The 22886-nt window shown below is 52.4% G+C and overlaps 7 protein-coding genes across 7 annotated transcripts; 3 read left to right on the top strand and 4 right to left on the bottom strand.

Annotated features, from left to right (window-relative positions):
- Window positions 1-3238: 3238 nt before the first annotated feature.
- On the bottom strand, window positions 3239-4285 carry sdnK (Short-chain dehydrogenase sdnK; the record flags this gene model as incomplete). Its single annotated transcript, XM_036634357.1, has 1 exon — window positions 3239-4285. One exon carries the CDS (start codon window positions 4283-4285, stop codon window positions 3239-3241), a length of 1047 nt encoding a protein of 348 aa, XP_036500691.1.
- Window positions 4286-6316: 2031 nt separating this feature from the next.
- On the bottom strand, window positions 6317-8092 carry CGCS363_v002509 (uncharacterized protein; the record flags this gene model as incomplete). The annotated part of the gene is made up of 1 exon (XM_036634358.1): window positions 6317-8092. The coding sequence occupies one exon, from the start codon at window positions 8090-8092 to the stop codon at window positions 6317-6319; it is 1776 nt and encodes a 591-aa protein (XP_036500690.1).
- A 378-nt stretch (window positions 8093-8470) lies between these two features.
- On the bottom strand, window positions 8471-9500 carry orsB-3 (Decarboxylase orsB; the record flags this gene model as incomplete). The annotated part of the gene is made up of 2 exons (XM_036634359.1): window positions 8471-9292; window positions 9345-9500. 2 exons carry the CDS (start codon window positions 9498-9500, stop codon window positions 8471-8473), a joined length of 978 nt encoding a protein of 325 aa, XP_036500308.1.
- Window positions 9501-11206: 1706 nt separating this feature from the next.
- On the top strand, window positions 11207-11839 carry LOT6 (NAD(P)H-dependent FMN reductase LOT6; the record flags this gene model as incomplete). Its single annotated transcript, XM_036634360.1, has 1 exon — window positions 11207-11839. The coding sequence occupies one exon, from the start codon at window positions 11207-11209 to the stop codon at window positions 11837-11839; it is 633 nt and encodes a 210-aa protein (XP_036499591.1).
- Window positions 11840-12173: 334 nt separating this feature from the next.
- OPSB-1 (putative aspartic-type endopeptidase OPSB) lies at window positions 12174-13952 on the top strand (the record flags this gene model as incomplete). Its single annotated transcript, XM_036634361.1, has 1 exon — window positions 12174-13952. One exon carries the CDS (start codon window positions 12174-12176, stop codon window positions 13950-13952), a length of 1779 nt encoding a protein of 592 aa, XP_036499588.1.
- A 1695-nt stretch (window positions 13953-15647) lies between these two features.
- CHI1-0 (Chitinase 1) lies at window positions 15648-17177 on the top strand (the record flags this gene model as incomplete). Its single annotated transcript, XM_036634362.1, has 5 exons — window positions 15648-15781; window positions 15835-15933; window positions 16019-16068; window positions 16127-16315; window positions 16369-17177. 5 exons carry the CDS (start codon window positions 15648-15650, stop codon window positions 17175-17177), a joined length of 1281 nt encoding a protein of 426 aa, XP_036499590.1.
- A 286-nt stretch (window positions 17178-17463) lies between these two features.
- tdiE-2 (putative methyltransferase tdiE) lies at window positions 17464-19086 on the bottom strand (the record flags this gene model as incomplete). The annotated part of the gene is made up of 7 exons (XM_036634363.1): window positions 17464-17497; window positions 17563-17982; window positions 18057-18194; window positions 18246-18321; window positions 18711-18796; window positions 18877-18911; window positions 18973-19086. 7 exons carry the CDS (start codon window positions 19084-19086, stop codon window positions 17464-17466), a joined length of 903 nt encoding a protein of 300 aa, XP_036499585.1.
- Window positions 19087-22886: the final 3800 nt, after the last annotated feature.

The raw sequence follows: 22886 nt of genomic DNA on the forward strand, positions 1-22886 counted from the left end.
TACGAGGGTCCATATAATGCGAATGCGGGGAGCAAGGACAGGATGATGGCACACGGCCAAGGCTATCACAAGGCGAGGGCCAGAGACTTCGCTGCCGCAGGTCCCGATGTCACCAGTGAATCTAGCCTGATCTTTGGGTGGTGCTGGCTTTCATGAGGCAAAGTTGAGACGGCCTTGATTTTGTGTGGGAGTATTGCCCTCTGCCGTGAGACTGCTGCCTCCATGGTCCCGCGAGCCGGGCCACCTACGGCAGGAGACTGGAATCCATAGTACGACGTTCACCTAGTCGGCGAGCTACGCGATTTGGTGGATTTGAACCACCATGCAAATTCCCTAGAAAGGTAACTCTCGTAGAATCCCTGTTTCATGTCCCGAAAGTCCAGACGAATCTGAGTGCATAGTTTGGCGGCCAGCATTTTGCCTTTAAGCCCGCCCACCGGCTCGACAGGTGGTCGTCAAGAAGATGATGGTCTCTCCATTGCCAAGTTCCGTTGTTTTCAACACGAAGATCAATGTCATGCAATTGAAATCACTGTAACATCAACTGGCACAGTAATTGCCTCTCCAGAGGTCAACGTAATGAAGGAATAGAAGCCTGCGCATTGCGAGGGAATGTCGTTGAGTCAGTCTTTGGGCATGCAGGCCATCGGATCGGACTCCCCCAAGTCACATCGAATGAATTTCCCGATTCAACGGTGATACAACCTTGACTGCTTCCACGCCGTCTCATCTTTTCTCGTTTTCGTTTCAATTCCCGCACAGGCTTTGTTTCCTTAAACGGGGAATTATTAGGTACGATATTACGAAATCCGAGCCGCGATCATCGCCCCATCTTCCGATGAGTGGATCGCGTGGACAGCGATCCCTTTGAACAACGCTCGACGCATCCAACCTGTCACTAACCAGACTGGCGGAAGATTTGCAAAAATTGAGTTGGAGAGAAGGATTTGTGCAGTTCCGACCAGGACGAACTGCTCCCCCCGTGGTTAATGTGATCACAGAGTCATTTTGGACCGGCCCCGACCGCCGATATGTCCCCGGGTCGAGCCTCTCCGTCACGGCCATCAAGCATACCCTTGTTTGTTTCAAGGAAGCTCAGACCATATCAGGCCTGCGCGATGCGGCTGTAAACCCGTCGTTGTATCTTAGTGTCGGGCCATCATCTGGAGGCTGTGGACAGTGCATCCACAACTGACGTGTAACCGTCGTGTCTGCCAGTACTTGACGTTGGGCAGATTTTACTGATCTTGATTTTCTGCTTTCAACTGTTTGTAGGGAGACTAGCGCAAGTCTGGTATTCAGCGAAGGTCCCGGTGATCCATGTGTGATCAGATCTCTGTTGCAGTTGCGATAGCGTGGTGAGATTTTCTGTCGGCGCCGACAGATAGACACGACCTCCCATCCCGGCTCTCTAGGTTTGGACTTTTCTGAAAATGCTTCGTCGCATCTTTCTGTATTTGGAGCACAACGATATACACGAAAGGAGTTTAACTCCGATGGAACCATGATCGGGATTGTGTCTACCTATTTGACTGGAGTTCGGAATTCGTGGGACAGGTAAAGAGTGAAGAATTCCCATTGGCTCGCTCGCTGTTCGCCGGGGTCTTGGCGTCAAGTGTCAAGCTCCAAGAGCATCCCGAGCTTATTATGAAGGCCAATGCGATGTCATCAAACACTCTGGCCACAAGTTTCGTATAATCCGTATCTGGCAAGGCTGCGCCGAGCCATCCGAGGGAGTTGTGAAGCAATAGTTGAAGTAGGTCCCCGCTTGTTTGTGACGTTCATCACACGTCTGCCTTTCATCATCCTGAAGTCCACACCGTTGGGTCGGCGTCCAAAGTCGGGATCTTCGTACCTTTCGTGTTCCTACCCCTCGTCGCAACTTCGATTACGTTCCATGCCATCCCAGAGACTTCCAAGGTCCAGCTGCATACTTCACGCGTTGACTATCAGCTAACCCAAAAGAAAAGGCAATGTGTAATATGGAGGCCAAAACGCTGTCTAGTTAAACCAAACTTCTCCAGCGCGAGATCAGGGTTGCTTCGCCGGAGAGAAATAATCGCCGTGAGATCAGTGTTCGTGCCAAGTGTGCCGATGACACAAACAAGCTTAAACCAAGGCAGCGGAGTCTCTTTCGGGGCCGGCAGTTGTGAAGTGATACGGCAATATCCGCCGTTCGACATGATGCCCTCGCTATTCGGCCCATGCCAAGAGTAACGGTTGTCACTCCGTGGTTTTGACATGATGTTTTGACGGATGTCGTAACTCTCGGCAACGCCGCTATCCATAAGCCGCCTTTGATTCCGACAGACCGGCCATCGCTGTTCGGGCGACTCACTGACTTTGAGTCACGCAATCGTCTGATGTGCAGAGCTCCACGCGATACCTAATTTGGGGGCCAAACTACAACTTCTTCTCGGTTCTTTGTCTAGTTTTACACATATTCCGTCGATCTTAAGGACTCGGCCGATCGAAGCCGGGAGTCTTTGAAGCATACTTCGTACGCTAATTGCAAACATACGAAGGCTGCCACGAACATACTCACAGCCCACATGCGCACTGTTGCTCAGCTTCAAGCCAGGGACAAAACTGGGTTGAAGCATATTTTCCTACAGCAATCAATTGGAGGCCAATCGCTGCACATTGTTGTTTTCTCTTTGACTTGTTCCCATCCACAAGGCCAAAGCAGGGTTGACTCAAGTCCGGTAATCACGAGCTTCACTGACGGAGCATTTGTCTAGCCTCCAGTTTCAAAGATCGTCAATGATTACCACTCTTGTCTAGTGTGATCAGAGGTAAATCTCAAAGATGTTGTGAATGTCTAGCAATGACTCTTGAAGGTCAGAAAAATGTGAGTTTTTACATTGGCAAGTGTCATGTTAAGAAGGATGATGCGAATGTAGAAGAATTTCATCGCACCAATATCTACTGAATTCTTGAAAACAGGACCCAATGATTTTCTACATTTACACACCAGACTCGGAACTTGTATCGCGAAATTGACAGACATGTCCGGTATTGCACCGTAAGCGGCTACGTAGTGATGTAATGCTGGGGAAAATGGCCCCTCAAACATGTGAAAACAGTCAATCTCGCGTCTCGGGTCATCCGCGAAAATGGGATCTAAGATATATTTTCTGTACGATCGTGGTATTCTATTAAATAGTCCAGCACTCTAGCTGTGAGCTGGATTGACACCGCAATTTTACGATATTTATGTCACATAGAAACGAACTGATCATATGCCTCTTTTGATATCCATCTCTTTCACAAAGCTCTGAAGCTCTTTCACGACTCGATCTCCGAGCTGTTTGCCTTCCGGGGTAGAAAGGAACATCTTGTGGTCCTTGGAGATGTGATCGTCCGTCCACATCTGACCGCGACCTTCCTCGCCCAGTCCAAGGCTTGAAATGTAGATATTTGCCCCTTGCTCCGCCGTCCGCGCAACGGTGTTGTTGACGATCTTTGCCATCAATCCGACGACTCCGTTGTTGGCTGAGTGACGCGAGAGGTCCGAGTTGACCGCACCAGGGCAAACGGAAGCAACGAGAACCTTTGGTTTCTTTTCAGTGTCCTCGATACCTGGGAGGAACGCAAGGTGCCGCATGGAATATTCAAGCATAAGCTTGGTGAGGCAGTAGTGCCTTTGTCCTCCCATGACTCCCGGCGTGAAGGCCTCCGGTCTTGATAGGTCACGAAGAGGGGCCGTCGAATTGAGGATAGGTTCTATGGTCGAACGACTGGCAAGCCAAGCCGCGCCGGAGCTGACCAAAGTGAGATGCGGTCTTTCGGCGACCGAGGCCTTCTGCACCAAAGGAGAGGCGAGTAGCATAGGGAGAAGGTGCGTTGAAAGCAGTGTTGGCGAAATGGCGTTGACTTGCAGGCTGCTCTCGTATCCTGTTTCCGCCTGATTGTACGATCCTGCCAGCAACCCGGCACTGATGATGGCGTGGTCCAAGTGGTTTGTCGTCTGCTTCAGTCTATTGACCAAGTTGTAGATTGAGTCAGGGGAAGTCATCTCAACGACAAGAGGAACGATGACCGGTAAGGGCCCTGAAAATGCCGAACTTGATGCTAAGTGCTCTTCAATGGTCGCTTTGGTTGTAGCTGCCTTGGCTTCGTCTCGGGCTGTGATGATGAGGGTAGATGTTCCCTGTGCTGCTAGCTTCTTGGCTGCCTCAAGACCGATGCCTGTGGAGGCCCCCACGACGAGGATGGTGAGCCCATCAAAACGTCTAGATGATGGCTTGGGTGGGTGAAAACGGGCTGTGATGACCTTCAACATGGTTCTCTTCGAGATTTCGGAATGAGGAAATGGAAGGGGGTAAGCAAATCTGAATACAGCATGAAGTACTGAGAGGGCATCAACCGATCATCTAGGGCATCTTTATAATTCTATGGTCAACCTACGATGTGGGTTCTATGTTCATTCCATTTAGGCTAGTTCCAATCTGTGGCGTCGCCAAATAATTACACCGTTCTTGTCGGGTTCAAGATGTTACCCGACAGCCCGCCACCTGCAGACTGGAGTAGAGGAATGAAATCCTTCTCATTGTCAGATCTTTGCCAAGCCCTTGCCATTTGCTAGCAAGGAGTTCTCAATAATGCTTCTTTCCCGTTTTGTTGCGCACCCGTTCTCCTAAGCCAGCCATGCCCTTTTTCTTCTTTGCTCTGATCCAGAACACAATGCCTCTAAACATTTTCTGTCATTTTCAAAGCGAGGAGCAGCGCCGACGTGGGCCGGCTTTTGTGGACAAAGCCCGGCCTCTTCCCGATGGAGGATTCCTTGGGGGTGGCCGAAGATGAATGCGCGGGTAGACGCCCGAAAAGTGGGAATACTCGTAAAGCGCACGGGCTTTCTTAGGTACCTAGGTTGAGATTGTCCCGTGTGTGGTTCTCTGTCTAATTCGACGCTAGAAACACCTTAGAAATGGTAGTAATTCCGTTAGTACACGAAGATCTTGTGGGGTCAATCGTTACCCAGTTCAACGATTGGAAGAAAAATATTAAGTAGTTCTCGTAGTTGTATGGCCCTATCGTGGCCTAGATATTGTCAGCTTTCGAGCCAGACGAATCGATCGCATGGTCATTGGCCACCGACCAAAACACACAAGACCAACTTCTTACCAAAGCAAGATGCGTTGTAATTGAGCCCCTACCAACACTACATATGTCTCCCAAAGTTCTGCGTCATGCCCACAGACCGAATGGAAAGCATCAGCCTAATGATGTCTCACTTCTGCGACAAGCCTAATTTGAAGCCCATCCGATTGCGCAATAATGTCTTCAAGAATACTTACTTGGAATTGAGAGTATGGCGAGCCAACTCATCTCAGGTTTAGGACCTTACCTGAGTATTTCCCATTTGCTTTGGCATGTGCGTCTCCGTCAAGAGTGGTTTGAGTATACTGTCTCGGCGGTCAACGGAGTCCCCGCCGACCAGCACAATCAAAACAGCAGGAGATCCCGAGATGGGAAATCGCCTGGCTCGCCCTCTCAGCCAAGACTTGTCTGCCATGTTCTTTGGCCCACAGCTTTCTAGAGTAGGTCACCATTTCACTTGCCTAAAGCATCTGCAAGTGACAAAGTCGGCAAGGCTTCACGACAGGTCACCTGAAATAAGCAGAGAAGTTTCCTCTTCCAACTTCGCTAATGTTACATTTGATGATCGCTTGATGGCCAAAGGCCGCAACTTTGTGAACGATTGCAATTTTTCCTTGTTCTGTTGTTAACTGTTACTATTGTGTTGTATTATCCCGCGCAAGCCGCGGATCGCACGGGGATTATAGGCGCCACGACAACCCCGATTCGTGCTGCGCCATCGGTATGCCCCATTGCACCGAGCCCGAAATGCCCAGCTCGGCTTTACTAAGACTCTCTCGACGGCGAGTCGATCCTTTCTGGAGTTGATGTAATTTGATTTGGACCAGGTGCTGGCAGGCCATTGCCAATCGTTACATACATCTCGGGCGGATCTCAACTTTCTTGGCTATGCTGGAGACCTCACACCTTGCGGTCATGGGCTGAGGATATGGCGACTGGACCAAGTCCTTTGGCCCCTGGGTAAAAGATTTGAGAAATAATCAGCAACCAAGTTGATTAACTGACGTTGATATAACATAGACCCAAGGGCGGTTTCGTGTCAATCATTGAAATTAGAACGGCTCCGCTGGTGGATGGCTACGAACGAGACATGAGCTTTTGATGTGTATCATCTTAAATTGACGACTATGCGGTTCTCTGAGTAGTTCGAAGGGGTAATTGGTAGTTTCTTATCCCAAAGTTCAGCCCATAGTCCCTGAGAATCCCCCCACGCCTAAGTTTCCAGAATACCCATTCGCTGAAGCTCGGCAACCGACACATATGGCCGTTCAAATCTTGGCTCGAATTCATCCTTGTGCTTTCCAAATCCATAGCCTACTGACAGACTCAGGAGCAAGCCTTCCGGTGCATGTGGCCCAAACGACATAAACTGTGGAAATAATGAAGGGCGTACGTAAGGATTCTCGCCGTCGCCGTACAGGAACTCGTCCAAGTCGTCATCAAGCCAGACGGCCCGCCCTGGTAACGCTTGGAATTCACCCTCATCTCGAATGAGTAGCCGAGGTCGTGTCGCCCGCCTCTGCCATTCTGAGTTGTCTCGAATGCCAAAGAGGAGCTCTCTATAATCGCCACTGTCTTTCAAGAACCAGAGGAAGCTGAGCTCGACCGACCGTAAGGTTTGCGGGAGGGCAGCAAGAAAGTCTAGCAAGTCTTTCTGCTTAACTAAAAAGCGCGAAAGTCCAAAATGTGATAGATTCCTCCACGTCTCGATAGGGAAAATAGATCGCAGGGGTATGAAGTGATCGGCTGTCGAACTTTGGGCGCGCCACGGATCGTCAGGGTTATCTTCTTGGTCGGTCTCCAATATAAAGTATTGCAAATCACTAGCAGCCTCCAAAGCCTTCTTCAGGCGCCCATTGCGGAAAGCACCGTAGCCATTGTACTCCTGATCGTCCATCATGAGGTTAAGCTTAAGCGTGGTGAAGCCTGGCTTTTTGATAACGGCAACGAGGTTTTCGTATTCAACGGCCTCAACTCCAAATTCTGGTGCACTGAAGATAGCACACGGAAGCCCAGTGCTGATCTGATTGCCGTCAAAAATGAGTTCCGTGACACCCGTGCTTGTCGGCTGTGCGAGAACTCTGACGACATGGCGAAAGCCACGCCATTTGTCCTTCACCTCCATGTACGTCTCCGTTGGGTGCCCCAGTGGGGATGTCTTAACAATCTTTTCGTTCCAATCCCAGCCGTCGAACTCCTCTCCGTGCAAAGGGGTTGGCCAACCACGAGGAAGCGGATAGATAAAGCCGTCCGGAAGAGCACGAATAGCAGGAGTTGGATACAACGGGTTGAAAAGCATGCCGTGTGCTGCGGGTGTGAGAGTGACTCTCTTCAGGTAAGGGAATCTGTTATTTTTCAAAGCCCATTCGAAAGCAACTGCATCAGCTAAAGTATCAGATAGCACGTGTTCTTGCTCTTCAAGTAGCTTCAGATAATGTGCGTAGGCGTCTCGGATAGGCATCTTTGCGGCAAGCTGCTTCGATGCCTCGACATACTGCGGCAAAGTCTCGGCATCGTGCTGACGTCTGTCTTCCAAGTTTTCGATAGCGGCATGATAACATCTGTAAAACCAGAAAGGAACACCACGTGGACGCTTAACCCATGGGCTATCTTCATCGTCTCCTTCATCGCTTGAATGGTCGGAACCTTCATCAAATCTGTCCCAGTCGCCATCATACCTGTGGTCCCGATCCGATGGTTTTTCGTAGCGAGATTCATCCCAGACAATCTCGCGGACGTCGTGGCGGAAAGTCTCGTGCTCTGCGACCGCGCGGAACACCTCCACGTTCAAGGGGCTGGCGCCTATGAAAACGCGCTTGAAGCGAAGATGAGGGCTAACGAAATTCGCAAGCTTCTTGCAACTCAATCGAAGGTTTTTGATGTCGATATTTTCAACATGGGAGAAAATGAGCGCGGATATTTCGAAGGGCGAGTTTGCGATGAAGTCGACAACAGCCGACGCCGCGGGCAGGTCGGGTTGAGGATTCATCATGAAGGCTGCCAAGAAAGATGGAGAAAAGGAATTTCGCGCAAACCAATGGCGGCATGGGCTTGTTGGTGCCTATTAAATACTTCTTCTACTCAACAGAGGTAGTTCTTGTTGGACTGTATCGGGTGTTAGCTCCGGGCGGATCAAGTGGAGTTTGTCCCGCCCATCATCCCTGCTGGGGCCAGGCAGAAGAGGTTCGGAACTTCGTAGACCACAGCTTAAGCCGAACTCCCAGGTCCGATTCGACCTTCTCATGTCCTGCTCCTCGACATTGCGGTAATCACAAGAAAAAGACGGGAACATGAGCTTTTTCACCGGCAAAACATATCAGAGATTGGACAAGGTACGCAGTATGAGGCAGTACAATTCGAGTTGTTATTATATCTTGGCCTTTGTGTTTTCGTTCCAGCCCAGTCCCAATAGTCTATCGAGGTTCCCATGAGTAAACAATCTCATCTGTTCCGCATCCAAAAAGTCAATACTGTCAATGAGTCGTTTCCCGTCCTCATTTGAGGCATACGGATAGTCCACAGAAAAGCATATCCGGTCCATCGGCATAACATCAACCAACGTCTTGAGCGGCGTCGTGGTGAACATTCCACTAGTGGTAATGTAGAAGTTCTCTCGCAAGCACTGAAGAGGTCCCTTCTTATGTCCTGCCTTCTTCATCACCTTTCCGAGGGTGTCCTCAATGCGGCCAATCATCACCGGGACCATCTCGCCACCGTGGCCAATGATGATCTGGAGGTTGGGCAGCTTGTCAAACAGCCCGATTGAGATGAGTCTGACTACGTTGAGACCGACCTCCGAATGCCATCCCCAAGCTCCGGTGGATACCGTGAAGGCAGCTTCTGGCGAGATGGTGTCTCCGCTGAATAAGACATCGTGGGCCTCTGCACTCGGGAAGCTGGGATGGATGTAAATGGGAACTCCAAGATCCGCCGCTGCCTCAAAGATTGGGAGGTACTTTCGGTTATCAAGGAACTCCCCGTCAACCGTGTTGTTGATGAGAGCTCCCTTGAACCCAAGTTCCCTAATGCATCGCTTAAACTCCTCTACCGCCCTCTCAGGATGCGCGGTAGGTAAGCACGCGAAAGCGGCGAATCGGGCTGGGTGTTTCTTGACAGCTCCGTGCAGCTGGTCATTTGTTTTGTGGCATCTATCAATATCTTTCACGTCGTAGACCGTCTGAGAGAGTACCTGAAATTCCATCAGCGATTGCACACGCGGATTGATTTTTGGACACTATTACCTGTGTACTGATTCCATGCTTGTCCATATCGGCGATGCGGCCTACCCCGATGTCCCGCAACTGCGAAACAGGCCATTCAAAACCCGGATGATGCGCAGGGAGCTGGCCATCGAAGGCCGTTGAGCTGAAGTGTTCTTCAGCCGCGACAATTCTCATGTTGTTCAATTCTCGTTATGCAAGGATTTCAGTGGAATTAATCTCGACGTTCAAAGGCCGTCGAATGGTCGGGGATCACGGAGACTTTTATTGTTCCTCAGCAAACGCTGAAGCTAGCGCAGCTCGGTTTCTCATTCGGTACCGACTACGGCACACGGGGTGGTAATGAGTGAGGGTTTGATCCCATCATCGGCAACTCTATCGAGACCATGACGTAGATGCCCGGATTTCCGGCTTCGGCATTTGCGGCGACGGCGACGTTCGGTCAACGCTTAATGTCCGCGCCGGAAGGTCCACTCATCGGTCTTCTGCCCCACTACCTCCGAGCCGTCAGCAACTAATTGTTGTGCGGCGTTGTAAGTCGAGCTTGAGTGCTATTATCAACTGCTGACATTACTAAAAACCTAGTGCGTTCAAGCGCCGACGTGCGTACCTGAGATTCCGGAGAGGAGCTTGGATAAATAGTTAACAGGAGGGACTTCCTCTCACAAAACTAAAATGGATACTGCCTTGGGAACAAAGAAAAGGTCTTGGTTCAATGCTAAACAATTCCAAGTCCTTCGGTCGACGACAAACGGTCAGAGTGCATGCTCCCTTTCACATTCTCCGGATCCTACTCAGAATGTTTCATCCTGTTCTGTTAAAGAACACCCCAATGTGTGCAGCTTAGACAGGTATGCATCTGCGGGGCTGTTGAAACTTCATCTCATCCATGACTTGCTTTCACACCACGTAAGTCTGCAATTCATTACACCAAAACCTGCAAAACGCCTATTACACTCCGCCAAAAAGAGCGAAAAAGGAAGGCATTGCCTCGAGGGCGAATCGAACGCCCGATCTTCTCATTACGAGTGAGACGCTTTACCACTGAGCCACCGAGGCATTTAGAAACCAGATCGTGGTTGGTGGGCCACAGATGCGAGCTGGGGCGGATGCAACCAAGCTAAGGGGTGCAGAATTGCGATGGAGTGATTATTGTAAGCGAAAACCTTTGGGTGTTGTTGATTGTGCAAGTTGTGTGAGGAAACGCCCGTCATTCGTTGGAAAAGCCGTTTGAGTTATTAGTCAACGACCGCGCGGTTCATCCCTTGCTCTCCGTCTCACAACGCCGGGATTACATGTGGGCTTTTGCGCCCAACTCCGACCGATGTGCTGATACCGCGCGGGCGCCACCGTAAGCAGCCAAGGCGGCGAGAACATACCTTAAGCCACAACTGTTGGCTCATCGCATAGAGAACGCCGATGGTTTGCGTCAACTTACACACCTTGCATATTAGTTTGGATGTCAGTGGTCAAGCTGCAGACCGCGCGCGCGCGCGATTCTTTTCATGCAGCGAAATCAACTCTAGCTGCCCTCAACTCACAAGCTGGTATTGATAATCAGCGACACGCCGGAAAGAAGTGTACAGAACTTGTGTCACTTACCGGCCAGCAAGCCAAGCCGATGCCGACGTGGGGCTTGGGAAGGGACTTTGGTACGGAGAGTAGGTTGCAATAGACACCGGTCGCCTGCTGAGGGAGCGAGTTGTACCACGGGCAATGCAGTGCTCATTATTGCCCTCGAACTTTGGTTGCGAGTATAAAATCAGAGTTCTTCGTGTCCTGTTGAAGACTCAAGAAAGTCAGTCATTCAACGTCTTGTCTTCGGAAACTCATAAGAAGGTCCTCTTTCATTCCTCAGAACTAACTAAAACATCAACTTCCAAATGGCCGCCGCCAAGAAAGTCGCTGTCATCGCTACCAGCACCCGCAAAGTCAGAATCGGCCCCAAAGTCGCAGAAATCGTCAAAAACACCATCAGCCAAGACGCCTCCACCAACAAGATTGACCTTGCGCTCGTCGAAGTCGCCAAATTCAACCTACCCGTCTACGATGAAGTCGCCCTTCCCGCCCAGGTGCCTGCCGTTGCCAAATTCGAGCATGCTCACTCCAGCGCGTGGAGCAGTGAGATCGCCAAGTACGACGGGTACATCCTCGTCGTCCCAGAGTACAACTACGGCATGGCCGGTGGTACGAAAAACGCCATCGACTACCTGTACAACGAGTGGATCGGCAAGCCGGCAGCTGTGGTAAGCTACGGCATCGCGGGCGGCAACCGGGCGTCGGAGCAGGTCAAGGGCACGTTGGAGGGCATGAAACTCCGTGTTGCGGCGACCCGCCCGGCGCTGTCATTTGCGGGCGGCGCCGGCCCAGATCTAGTGGCAGCCATTAAAGGCGAGGTTGGAGAAGACTCGCGCAAGGATTGGGAGGCCAAGTTGGAGGATATCCTCAAGGCATTTGGGGAGCTGAAGCAGCTCTTGAGCGAGCCTCCAGCGCCTAAAGCCCCGCTTGCTATTTGATTTCCTGGAAGATGTTGTACATCCTCCATGTTCTCTTTCAGAGCCTGATTTTGTTTTCTGTCTTGAGGAATGTTGATCACCTTACCCAGCGAAGGGCGGAGACCCACCTCGTAATGTCGCTTAACCCCCTGTCAACAGCATCTTGATCCTTCGTGTTAGTGTTGTTCTGCTCTGCTGCCTAGTACCAATGGATTATGACTGCTGTGCCGCATTCTGTGCCGCACGCTCTCGAAATCTAAAAGTTCTCGTGAATCCTTCCAAACGTTTTCCCTCTTTCTTCTCTTCTAGCCATGCATGCATCACAGTCACTCGCTTCTTCCATGCTCAACCTGCCATGAAGTTGTCCGTCGTGTCTGCGGTCGCTCTATGGGCCGCAGCGGTAACAGCTCGAGTCCGTCTACCATTCACCCGGCAGTCTCACCCATTGAGCAGCAACGCCAGACGTCGTGATGATGAACGTCGATCCACCTCAACAGTCGACTTCTTCAGCGCGGACACGGTCTATCTCGTAAACGTCACCGTCGGCACGCCGCCACAGAACATGTCGATGATGCTCACCGTCCAAGCCGGGGAGACATGGGTAGTCAACGCCAACAACTGCGACGAGGACGGATATTCGCTCAAATACGGGTGGTGCAAATACGGCTCCTTCATGCCTAACGAGTCGTCGACATATGTCAACCCCGGCACTGAGACGTTCATGACGAGCTACACCGAAGGCTACGCGTATGGGGAGATCATGAGCGAAACACTGAGCATTGGCGACGTCCAGTTGGGCAAACTCAATATGGGCATCGTTGACACGGCAGACACGTATATTGGCGTACTGGCCCTTGGCTTCAACACGAGCGCGTACACCCCAAGTCCCTACAGCTCCAGCTCAAGTAATACAAGCAGCGAAAGTCTGCCTACCGTTCCCGACCGCCTGCTCACTGATGGCAAGATCAACTCCACCGCGTACAGTCTATGGGTGGATGATCTCTCAAATGAGTCTGGGAGTCTGCTCTTGGGTGCAGTCGACAGGTCGAAGTTTGAGGGCCCGCTCACCCGCTTTCCGATCGTGACTAGCTTCTCGACCTCAAAGGTCTTCAACACTCGGATCCACTCTATCAACGGCAGCAAGTCATCATCGGACGTCTTGGAGTCCTTGGGCAGTCTCGGGACGTCCTACAACGACAAACCTATCGTCCGGATCAGTCCTCACAACATCGCGTCCTGGCTTCCCGATGACATCGCCCAAGATATCTACGCCATCGCAGGCGCGACGTGGCTTGAGTCGCAATCGAACTATGTAGTCCCTTGTTCTGCCAACACCTCAACTGCACAGCTGGCTATCCAGCTTCACGGCTTCGATGGGCCGGTTCTGAACGTGCCGATTTCCGACCTCGTCATTCCAGCTGACTTTTGGTCGTCTAGCAAGTGGTCTTGGGATACTGAGACTGCAACACAGTACTGCCTCTTTGGAGTACAATCAGATAACTCATCGACGTCCTCGACTTCCACCACGTCCGGCAGCTCGAGCTCGACGTACAGCCTCGGCGGCATGATACTAAAGCGCGCGTACATGGTCTTCGACCTCGCCAACGAAGAAATTGCCATCGCGAAAACTAAGTTCGGCGGCGGCACGACTGAAGACGTCATCCCTTTTCCCAGCTATGCTGCAGAGATCCCCGGGTCTACCTCGGTCAGCGTCGTCGTTTCAGTCTATTGTCCCGTGGGCGCGACGTCTGAAGAGTGCGACCCTAATGGATCTGGATCGGGCGATGGCTATGGCTATTACGACTCCGTTGGGCTTTCCAGGGGTGCCAAAATTGGCATTGGCGTCGGCGTCGGCGGGATTTCGCTCATCGTGCTGGCGTTGACGGTATGGGCCGTCATGAGGTGTCGGAGGATCAGGCGTGCAGAAGCGGAGCTGGCTGAGGAACAGAAACGCGCGGAAGAGGGCACGGGAGCAGCTGCCCATACTGGCATTGATAAGGATCTGAATCCTGCAATGTCACAACGACCGCCCGTTGCAGTCAAAGAAAGCACATCGATGAGTGAGTCGGCGCAGGATGTTACGACAACAGGTAACGTCGAGGGGAACAAAGTCGGCCCATCAAGGCCTCAGTGAGGACCACTTGAGTTATGATAGAATATCTTAATGCAAAATTTAATCCCCCCGTGCTTCGTACATGGGGTGTAGTCATACTTTACGGCAATCTTGCCTCTGCCCAATTGTCAGTCTCCAACGTCGATGCCAGATTGCCGGAGTCAGGGGACTGGCGTCAGTCGGTTAGCACGTAACGTGCGAACCGATCCGGAACCTTGCCCGCAGCCAGTCATGGAAAGCGGTGGTAACCGTCTGAACTCGCCATGTGCAACCAGGTAGCATCGAACACTCGCCGAGATCCGGTCAGTGAAGGCCAGCAACTTGGTTCGTCGGCGAGGGAAGATCCTAATCTACCCGGGATGCCCATCTGTCGTCGCCGTTTGCAACGTTGCAGATCTCTCATACCCTCATGAACCGTACGGATGGACTCAAAGTTGCAAAAGCAGGCGCGGATGCCACTCTGTAATATGCACAGAATCAGATGGCAGCAGCTCATCTGGCGAAAGGGGCCCCCTGAAGGGCAACCCTTTTGGAGATCAGGGGGCGGGGCGGGTGATGCGCCGGTGCCCGTCTTATCAGATCTCCACCTTCCGGAAGGATAATAACTTCCGTAGGATTGTTGGAGGTGGGTGGAAGACGGGGTAACCCCGACGCCGAATAAGGATTTGTTGGAAGTGTTGTTGGTTGCCGTTGTCGCGCTATTTTCCGAATGCCGCCTTCTCGGCTCTAGTCAACATGATATCTGTCTCAGCAACTCAGTAGTAAAGGAAAGAAATCCAGTTTACGTCAGACTTCTGGAAGAACAACTGCCGCGATAAGCCGACATACGGCTCCAGCAGATTCGTCCAAATGGCAGCATGTGCTCACGTTAGTCCTGTCCGAAAAGAGCGATAAGAGCCAGGGATGGAGGGTCACATTCGGCCCCGACTCGGTCATTCGCTGTCAACTCACCAAATTCGGGGCACATGGCCCTTCAAGGGTAGCTCTTGAAGAATGCAAGACGTTCAGCCAATCTGGCGGCGTCGCTGGACATGCTAGCAGAGGAAAAGACCGGCTACACCTGCATTAGCTCCGTCGCTTCACCTTGCGCCAACCACTCACCGGGCACCATCACCAAGTCCTCACCTATGGTGTTGGCGGCGCTCCACCATGCACACACACGCGCGTACACACACACACATACAAGCGAAATTCCACGCGAGATTCACAGTGCGCTGGTGCAGCCAATATGGGCGTGCGAGGCAAGTCATCCTTTGGTGGGTTGATGGCACGCTAGACCACACGCTTGACGGATCACTGTCAAATTGGTTGTAACCATCTAAGCGTGACGCGAGCGACAAGACCACGATGCCTTCACGCGCCTCGTGGAAATTGCGCTGCGAATTCTTCACAAGCCAAAAAGCTGGCAGGATTGGCCCAGGGGAGTTGAGAGTTTGATTGGCAGAGAACGTAACGTTTCGCATGTAACTCGAGCACGCACGATTTTCAGATGACAGATGTGGTCGGAGGCAACAATGGCTTTGTGTCTCTAGTTCTCCCATTGTTTCGTGGGTGAGATCTTGGGTAGCGCATTGTCTAACTTCACCGGACAGAATTAGTATAATATGATCAGTTGATCGCCTCAAGTCCAGTGACGTTTAGTTGAGGTGCGGCACAGCCTTTTTCTTACACTCCTTCTATAGACTATTTAATAGCTTCCTCTTAATTTCGGTCAAGATGAGGTTCTTCCGCTCCTTAGTTGCTATCGCTAGCATCATGTCTCCCGCAATCCGTCTCACCGAGGCCTCACCGGTCAACCTCACCACCCGAGGCCTGAATGGCTACACCAACGCTGTCTACTTCACCAACTGGTATGTTGTCACCTATGATCGAGACAACTTGTTGTATGCTGAGTCACATTCAGGGCCATTTATGGACGCAACTATCAGCCGCAGGATCTCCCTGCATCTCAGATCACGAACGTTCTCTACGCGTTCATGAACCTGCGGGATACTGGAGAGGTGTAAGTCCCTTCGATGTCGAGAAGTATTGATAGTTGATCGCCGGTATGTGACATTTTTGAGGTCTATTTAACTGATATGTTACAGTTACACCGCAGACACATACTCTGATTTGGAAAAGCATTATGCCTCCGACTGTAAGCCCTTATGTATCTTGAAACCTGCCGGACAGCTTATCTCACTACTGCTCACTAGCCTGGAACGATGTCGGCACAAACGCGTACGGCTGCGTCAAGCAGCTCTATCTCCTGAAGAAAGCCAATCGCCGAATGAAAGTCATGCTCAGCATCGGTGGCTGGACCTGGTCTACCAACTTCCCAGCTGCTGCCAGCACTGCAGCAGGCCGATCTCTCTTCGCGTCGTCATCGATCACGCTTATGAAAGGTATGCATCTACTGCGCCACATGGATATGACAGTGATTAACATACGATGACAGACTGGGGATTTGATGGAATTGACGTGGACTGGGAGTACCCTGCCACGGCTACCGATGCAGCCAACTTCGTCTTGCTTCTTCAAGAGATCAGAAGCCAGCTGGATGCCTATGCTGCGCAGTACACCCCGGGCTACCACTATCTTCTTACTGTCGCATCGCCCGCGGGGCCTGACCACTACAACGTCATGCAGCTAAAGGCCATGTCTGATATCATCGACGCCTTTAACCTTATGGCCTACGACTATGCCGGATCCTGGGATGCGAACAGCGGCCACCAAGCGAACCTCTTCCCGAACCCAGCGAACCCCACCGCCACCCCCTTCTCGACCGACAAGGCCGTGAGCGACTATCTCGCCGCCGGCGTCCCCGCCTCCAAGATCGTCCTCGGGATGCCCATCTATGGCCGTTCTTTTGAGCAGACGAACGGCATCGGTCAGCCGTTCACCGGCATCGGCAGCGGATCATGGGAGAACGGCGTGTGGGACTACAAGGCACTTCCTCGTGCGGGTGCCACAGAGCTGTACGATGCGACCGCAGTGGCGTCCTACAGCTACGACTCCAGCGCTAAGGAGCTCATCTCCTACGACACACCGGCTGTGGTGAAAACCAAGGTCTCTTACCTGCAAAGCAAGGGCCTTGGAGGGTCAATGTTCTGGGAGGCCAGCGGGGACAGGACCGATGACGCTAGTCTGATGAAGACCAGCTTTGATGCTCTGGGTGGCAGTGCCGCGCAGGATTCGAGTGAGAACCAGTTGAGCTACCCGAACAGCAAGTACGACAACATCCGCGCGGGAGTGCCTGGGGGCTGAGGACTTGTTTTTTGTCTATGGTAGGGGGATATCGAACGAGTTTCATCGCTTTCCTTAGCTTGCTTTCTTTGCATCCAGTGTGGCATTTTCTTAGGTTTCCGGTGTGTCTCTGGACACAGAGTCATTGCACGAATCCGGCTTCTATCACTGTACATACTTAGGAAGAGTTTCATCATACCCACAGTCGCTCTTGAAACTATATAAACTTCTGCATTAAATATCTAAAAGAATGCATCTTCACCCATGTTTGTACACCTGCCAAAAGAAGTTGGATTTCTCGCCTTGCCTAATATGAAGGCTTCTGTCCATACACCACATAGCTTGAATGACGATTAGCCCTGAGGTTGGTGACGAAGACTGTAACAGGGGAGGAAAAGCTACTTACTAGTTGAGATAGGCATGGTAAGTTTTCTTCTCAAGTTCTTGGCGAACTTCATCCAGAAGATTCTGAACTGCTTCTTCGGTCCACCCGAGAACACTTCGGAAGAGCTTCAGCGTGAACGCGTCAAGACCTTCGAGCGTCTGAATCAGATTACACCAGCCGAGGTCTTTCATATGAAGGTCTTTGGGCCAAGGCCCGAGGGGGATCTTGAAATGATGACATCTGACGTTAGTGAAGGGTGCCTGTCTTATCCAGCCCTCCAATTTCGGGCCTGGGGAGTGTTCGCGACCGAGCATATCACAGGCTTGCATGAAAAGCCGGTCCCACCGCATGAGTGCATGCTCCTCTGTCAACGTGCCATCGTCGCATGCGTAGAGCACGCTCATGTCGGAGAACTCGGCCCAGCCGTTAGGCTCAAGATTACTTTCATGGTGAGTTGTGTTAGATATTCATTGTGCCATGGACATGTGTTCATCGGCTCGGATGTGATGACTTACTCGTAAACTCTCCCTACCAATGTCGGCCAGTCGCGCAGAGAGCATGCCATGTAGCGGACGTGGATGAAGTCAAAAGGCGCATCCATGTACCATGCACTTTCGACGTCGTCGATCTCGAACTTGCAGTTCTGCGGAACCCTGTTCGCCAGTCAGCCTCCCTTATTGAATGACAAGATACGGCATGAGTACCATTCTGGTTGAATCGGACTGAGGTCGTTCCCAATAACCTGTGCGTGTGGAAAGACGTCGGCAACCTCGATGGCCCCTTCAGTTTATGTTAGCCTTCGTATGAACATAAGAGTTCCTTTCCTTTAAATGCGCGTAGACGACTTATTGTGATACATACAGGTGCCGGTTCCGGTTCCCACATCGAGAATGCGGTGCATTTTGTTGTGATTCACTGGAGCCAAAAACCACCGCCACCCGATGGTTTTTGAAATCAGAGTATGCATGAGATCTAGTCGTTTGATCTCTCCCTGGAGTAAATTTGCCGTAGCCTCAAGTCAGTGAAGGGGGGTAGGGGGGTTGGGGTTGTGGCAGGTTAGGGGGCCACGGAAACGGACCTCATCATTGGGGAAATTGTATGCTGTCCCTGGTCAACCACTCGCCCACGACATTGACGATGATCACGGCCGGCTCAGAATGAGAACTTACATCCTTCTCGGTATGCGTGATACCGCCGACCGTATTCTTTCTTGAAGTTTTTCACGCTCTCCGTCATAGACTTCGTGTACGAGGAGCTGCATTAAGTCATCAGCGGCTGCCTACATCGAGCCTGGGTCTTGCAGCTTCAGTCTCCGGCGGGATGAAGGGTACCTACATGCGGTCGTCAAAGTCCATGGTGGAATCGGCTAGCTGCGCAACCGTTAGTCTGCGCATCTCAATCGCTAGTCGCGAGTTCTATTGGCACACGAACACTGTCAATGTCATCGACCTCCACCGCGTCCGACTCCTCGGCATTCGTCGGCGGGTCTAGCTCCATTTGATCCGGTGCATAGCCCGTCGCGCGGCCTGCCGATGGGTTGTACATCTTGCGTCAAGCGAGCCAAGTCTTGGGACAACTGACAGATCGTTCGCTGCTGCTGAGGCTGGAAGATTGAGTGAGAAATAGAGTTTCGCAGGATGAGAGAACTGGGCCGCGGATTCATGGGGTGATTGATTTGAAAAGGGACGAACCCCGCAGGCCGGCGGCTAATGGTCCACGGTGTTTGTTGGAACGTTGTAACGGCTGCGCCGGGCGTGCCTGGGCTTGTCGTTGACCAGGGTGCGAGTGGATCTTCGCAGTCGTTGCGAGAGCAGTACTGGCTGTTGGGACGTGGAATCACACAAGCATCACGAATGACAACATGTGCATCATAGACTCAAAGCGCAACTATTGAAACTGTTGAACTCACAATAGGGGTCTCCCTGTCAGAAGAATCTACTCACATATCCATCTGCGCTCACCTTTGATCGCATTTGGAGTATGGTTCACAGACCGCGGTGAGCTATAACACTTGTTGGTGCTCGGCGAATGTGACAACCTAGCTGTTGGTGCAAGCTGTTGGTGCAAGCTGTTGGTGCAAGCTGTTGGAACCGGCAGCAAACATTACTCACCTGACCAATTATCATCGGAGAAAGTCGCAATCTCCCCTGTATCTGCAGCCTCAATTAAACGGTTTCCCCCAAAATGTGTTTGAACAGGGATTGCGGACCCGGGTGGGATTTAATGCCTGTCGGTTCGCAATGTTTGCGATCTTTTCACCAACTAGCCAACAAGTCACCAGCGAAAAGTGTGACGAGTCCTTGTCGGGCGGCTAGTTACCGACCAAAATCTTGTGCGAGACCCCTTCGTCGGCTACGTACGAGCCTCCGTCTGTTTAAGCGCATTGCAACTACCGCTAACTCTACCCGTTGGTTGATGATTTGGTCTTTGCCTCAACGTTCTGCACTTCGTCGCTTTGGTCGCAATGCCAAAATTTCAAAGAGTACTAATTTACCATCGATACTCATCATCACAATTCCGCAACGAGAAAACCTCACACTAACCTTGCGTCTGCTCGCCATATAGGATTCGTGCTGTTTCCCACGGTCCGCCTCCTCTTCCCGGTGAGACCACGCTCATAGGCTCGGTTTAGAAAGAGATGTTTATGGTGGTGATTTGAAAGAGGGATGGTTCATAACCTTTGCTCTGAGGTCAACCTCCAGCTTCCGAGACATTATTCTGGGAAACTCGAACAACAAGACGCCCCGACAGACGAGACTACAGAGGAGATATCGGCCCACAACCCATATAGCATCCGTGACACCCACGAAAACGATGCTAGACAGACAAATAACGCCGAACGGAACTTGTACAACATTCACAACGTAAATCACGCCCAGGCCAAATGTGAGAAGCTTGCTTGAAGCGACGACTTTCTCGGAGTTTTCGCCCCCGTATGCGTTCCGAACGTCCACGTTGTCATTTTCGCTGGACAACTTGAGTTCTGACCTGCACCATCTCGCGAGCAGTCTCGTTCATTGGGGACAAGTTTGGTCTATATTGTTACGTCGGAAGATGAATACCCAAGCAATGGTGTGGTCTGCTATGCACGGTAGCGTCCAAACTCGAGGAAATCCCGGCGTCCAAGGAGTGAATGTGCATATGGCGCGATAGTTCAACTGGTATGTCGTGAATAGATTGGGAAGAAACAAGGAACTGACCAGACCATCCTGCAATGTCAGTATGAAAAGAATGCCGACCAGTCTTGCGATAGAATTCGGTATTTCTAACAGTACACTCTCATTCGAATATCATCGCAAGACTGCCGTATTCCATTTTTGACGTTCCCTGAATTTGATCAATTTATTTGCGAGGCCCTTCACGGATGAGCAAGTCATCGCTGCTGATAGCCTAGGCCCCCGAGGTGCTCGAACGGCCGTTGGCTCAAATTACAAATATGAGGACGTTATTTTCGCGAAGACATCTTGTCGCCAATAGCGGACCTAAGCAGGAGTGGCTTGCAAGATTCGGATCAGCATTAAAATGTCATCGCAGTTGGCGCCGATGGGAGACTCCTCAGATCCCGCTTGTTGCAAGGCTTCGTCAAGGAAGCATCCATCGCCATGTCTTCTGATGGTTGATGAGAGCTCAAGCGTTGTTAAAGGGTCAGCACTGCCCGGATCCCGTCCCTATCCGGCGCCGGCTTTCAATAGCAAGATCGCACACAACTCCCACCGATCTCGTCGCCCAGATTGATCCAGATCGGAACGTCAATCAGGCGAAAAATTGACCCGAAAAATTTCACGTCGCCCAATGGACATTGCATGTTGGAGAAAAAGCAACTAATTGGGATGCAATCAACCCCTGAACTGCCGTGGGTGCACGACCACGTGTAACAGCGCAGGCCAATCCCACAGCGAATCAGCCCCTGAAGCGTGGCGTCACACGGGGCGCAAGACTCAATCTGAGCCACTAGGAATTTAAACCACAGACGCGTCTCCCATCCAACAGCTTCGGGCGTGTTTCAACCGCGTCATTTTCTTTGTGCCTCACTCATTCTGACAACTTCATCGTCGACTCCCCCGCCTATATTTGACCGAGCAAGAACCCAACGTCGCAGCATCTTGTCATCTGACATACGACTGCACATATAAAACCACGACCCGGCAAGGGAATCTCGTAACCCGCACCATCCGCCAAAGAACAGCGCAGCCCAAGCCGGCGACGACTCCAAAGATGGACCCCCTGTGGTTGGCCCCGCACGACCGGGACGAGCGCTCCTGCAAAGGCTGCGGCAACTACGGCAAGCACATCGACATGTTCGGCTACTACTGCGCCGTCTGGGACCGCAACATGGCCGTCGCGGGGCGCACCATGGCCGAGCGGGCCTTCGCGCGCGCGGAGCGCATGCTCGCCGCCGCGCAGGAGGGCGTCGACGCCTGGGAGGAGCAGATCGAGGCGCAGGACGCGCTGGTCGACTCGCTGCGCGAGGCCCTCGACGCCGCGGAGGTGCGCCGCGAGGACCTCGACGAGAAGCTGGCGGCGCAGCAGGCGCTGTGCGAGCGCGCGGAGCGGCAGAAGATGGCGCTCATCGACGTCATGCGCGCGGCGGAGTATCGCGAGGAGGCGGAGGCTGCGGCGATGGAGAACGCGGGCGAGGAGGCGGGGAACTTTGACGCGGAGATGGAGGGGCCGGAGCGCGTGCAGGCGCTGGATCCGCATTTCTGGGAGGCCGGGACGGAGTGGTGGGATGAGGAGACGGATGACGAGCCGGAGGAGCTGAGCTTTGAGCAGTCGACGGCGTATTATGCGTGGGAGCTGGCGTACAAGCGGAGGATCGCTGGGCGTAGGACGCATGAGGCGGAGCGGCAGCATGGACGGCGGAAGCGGGTGGAGCGGCAGCTGTACGTGGAGAGGAGGGTGCGCGAGGCCGAGGCAGCTGGGAGGATGATCGATGCAGATCACTGTGATCACCTTGTGCGCTCGCACATCCGGGCGAGGGAGCAGCAGGGCAGGCAGCACGCAGCTCGGGAGTACGCCCAGGAGCAGAGGCAACGGCTGAGTCGGGTGGAGGCGTGGGCTGCCGGCGTGCAGACGCCTACGCCGGGCCCGTCGGTGAAGCAAGAGGACGAGCTGTCGGAGCTGCATTCGCCGGCCATGTTATCGCGGGTTTCGGTCAAGCGGGAGGGCACAGGCGAGGATCTGTGGCGGGTCGCTTCGGCTGTGCCGGATCGGACGGACGTGAAGCAGGAGATGAAAGTCGAAGAGGACATGGGGGAGGATCCGGAGGAAGAAGAGGAAGAGGAGGAGGAGGAGGAGGAAGTAGAAGTGATGACGAGAGCGCCAAAGAAGGAGGAGCCGGAGCC

The sequence above is a fragment of the Colletotrichum siamense genome, assembly GCF_013390195.1.
Source record: "Colletotrichum siamense strain Cg363 chromosome Unknown KSG_Cg363_contig02, whole genome shotgun sequence".
In the NCBI taxonomy this organism is placed as follows: Eukaryota; Fungi; Ascomycota; class Sordariomycetes; order Glomerellales; family Glomerellaceae; genus Colletotrichum; species Colletotrichum siamense.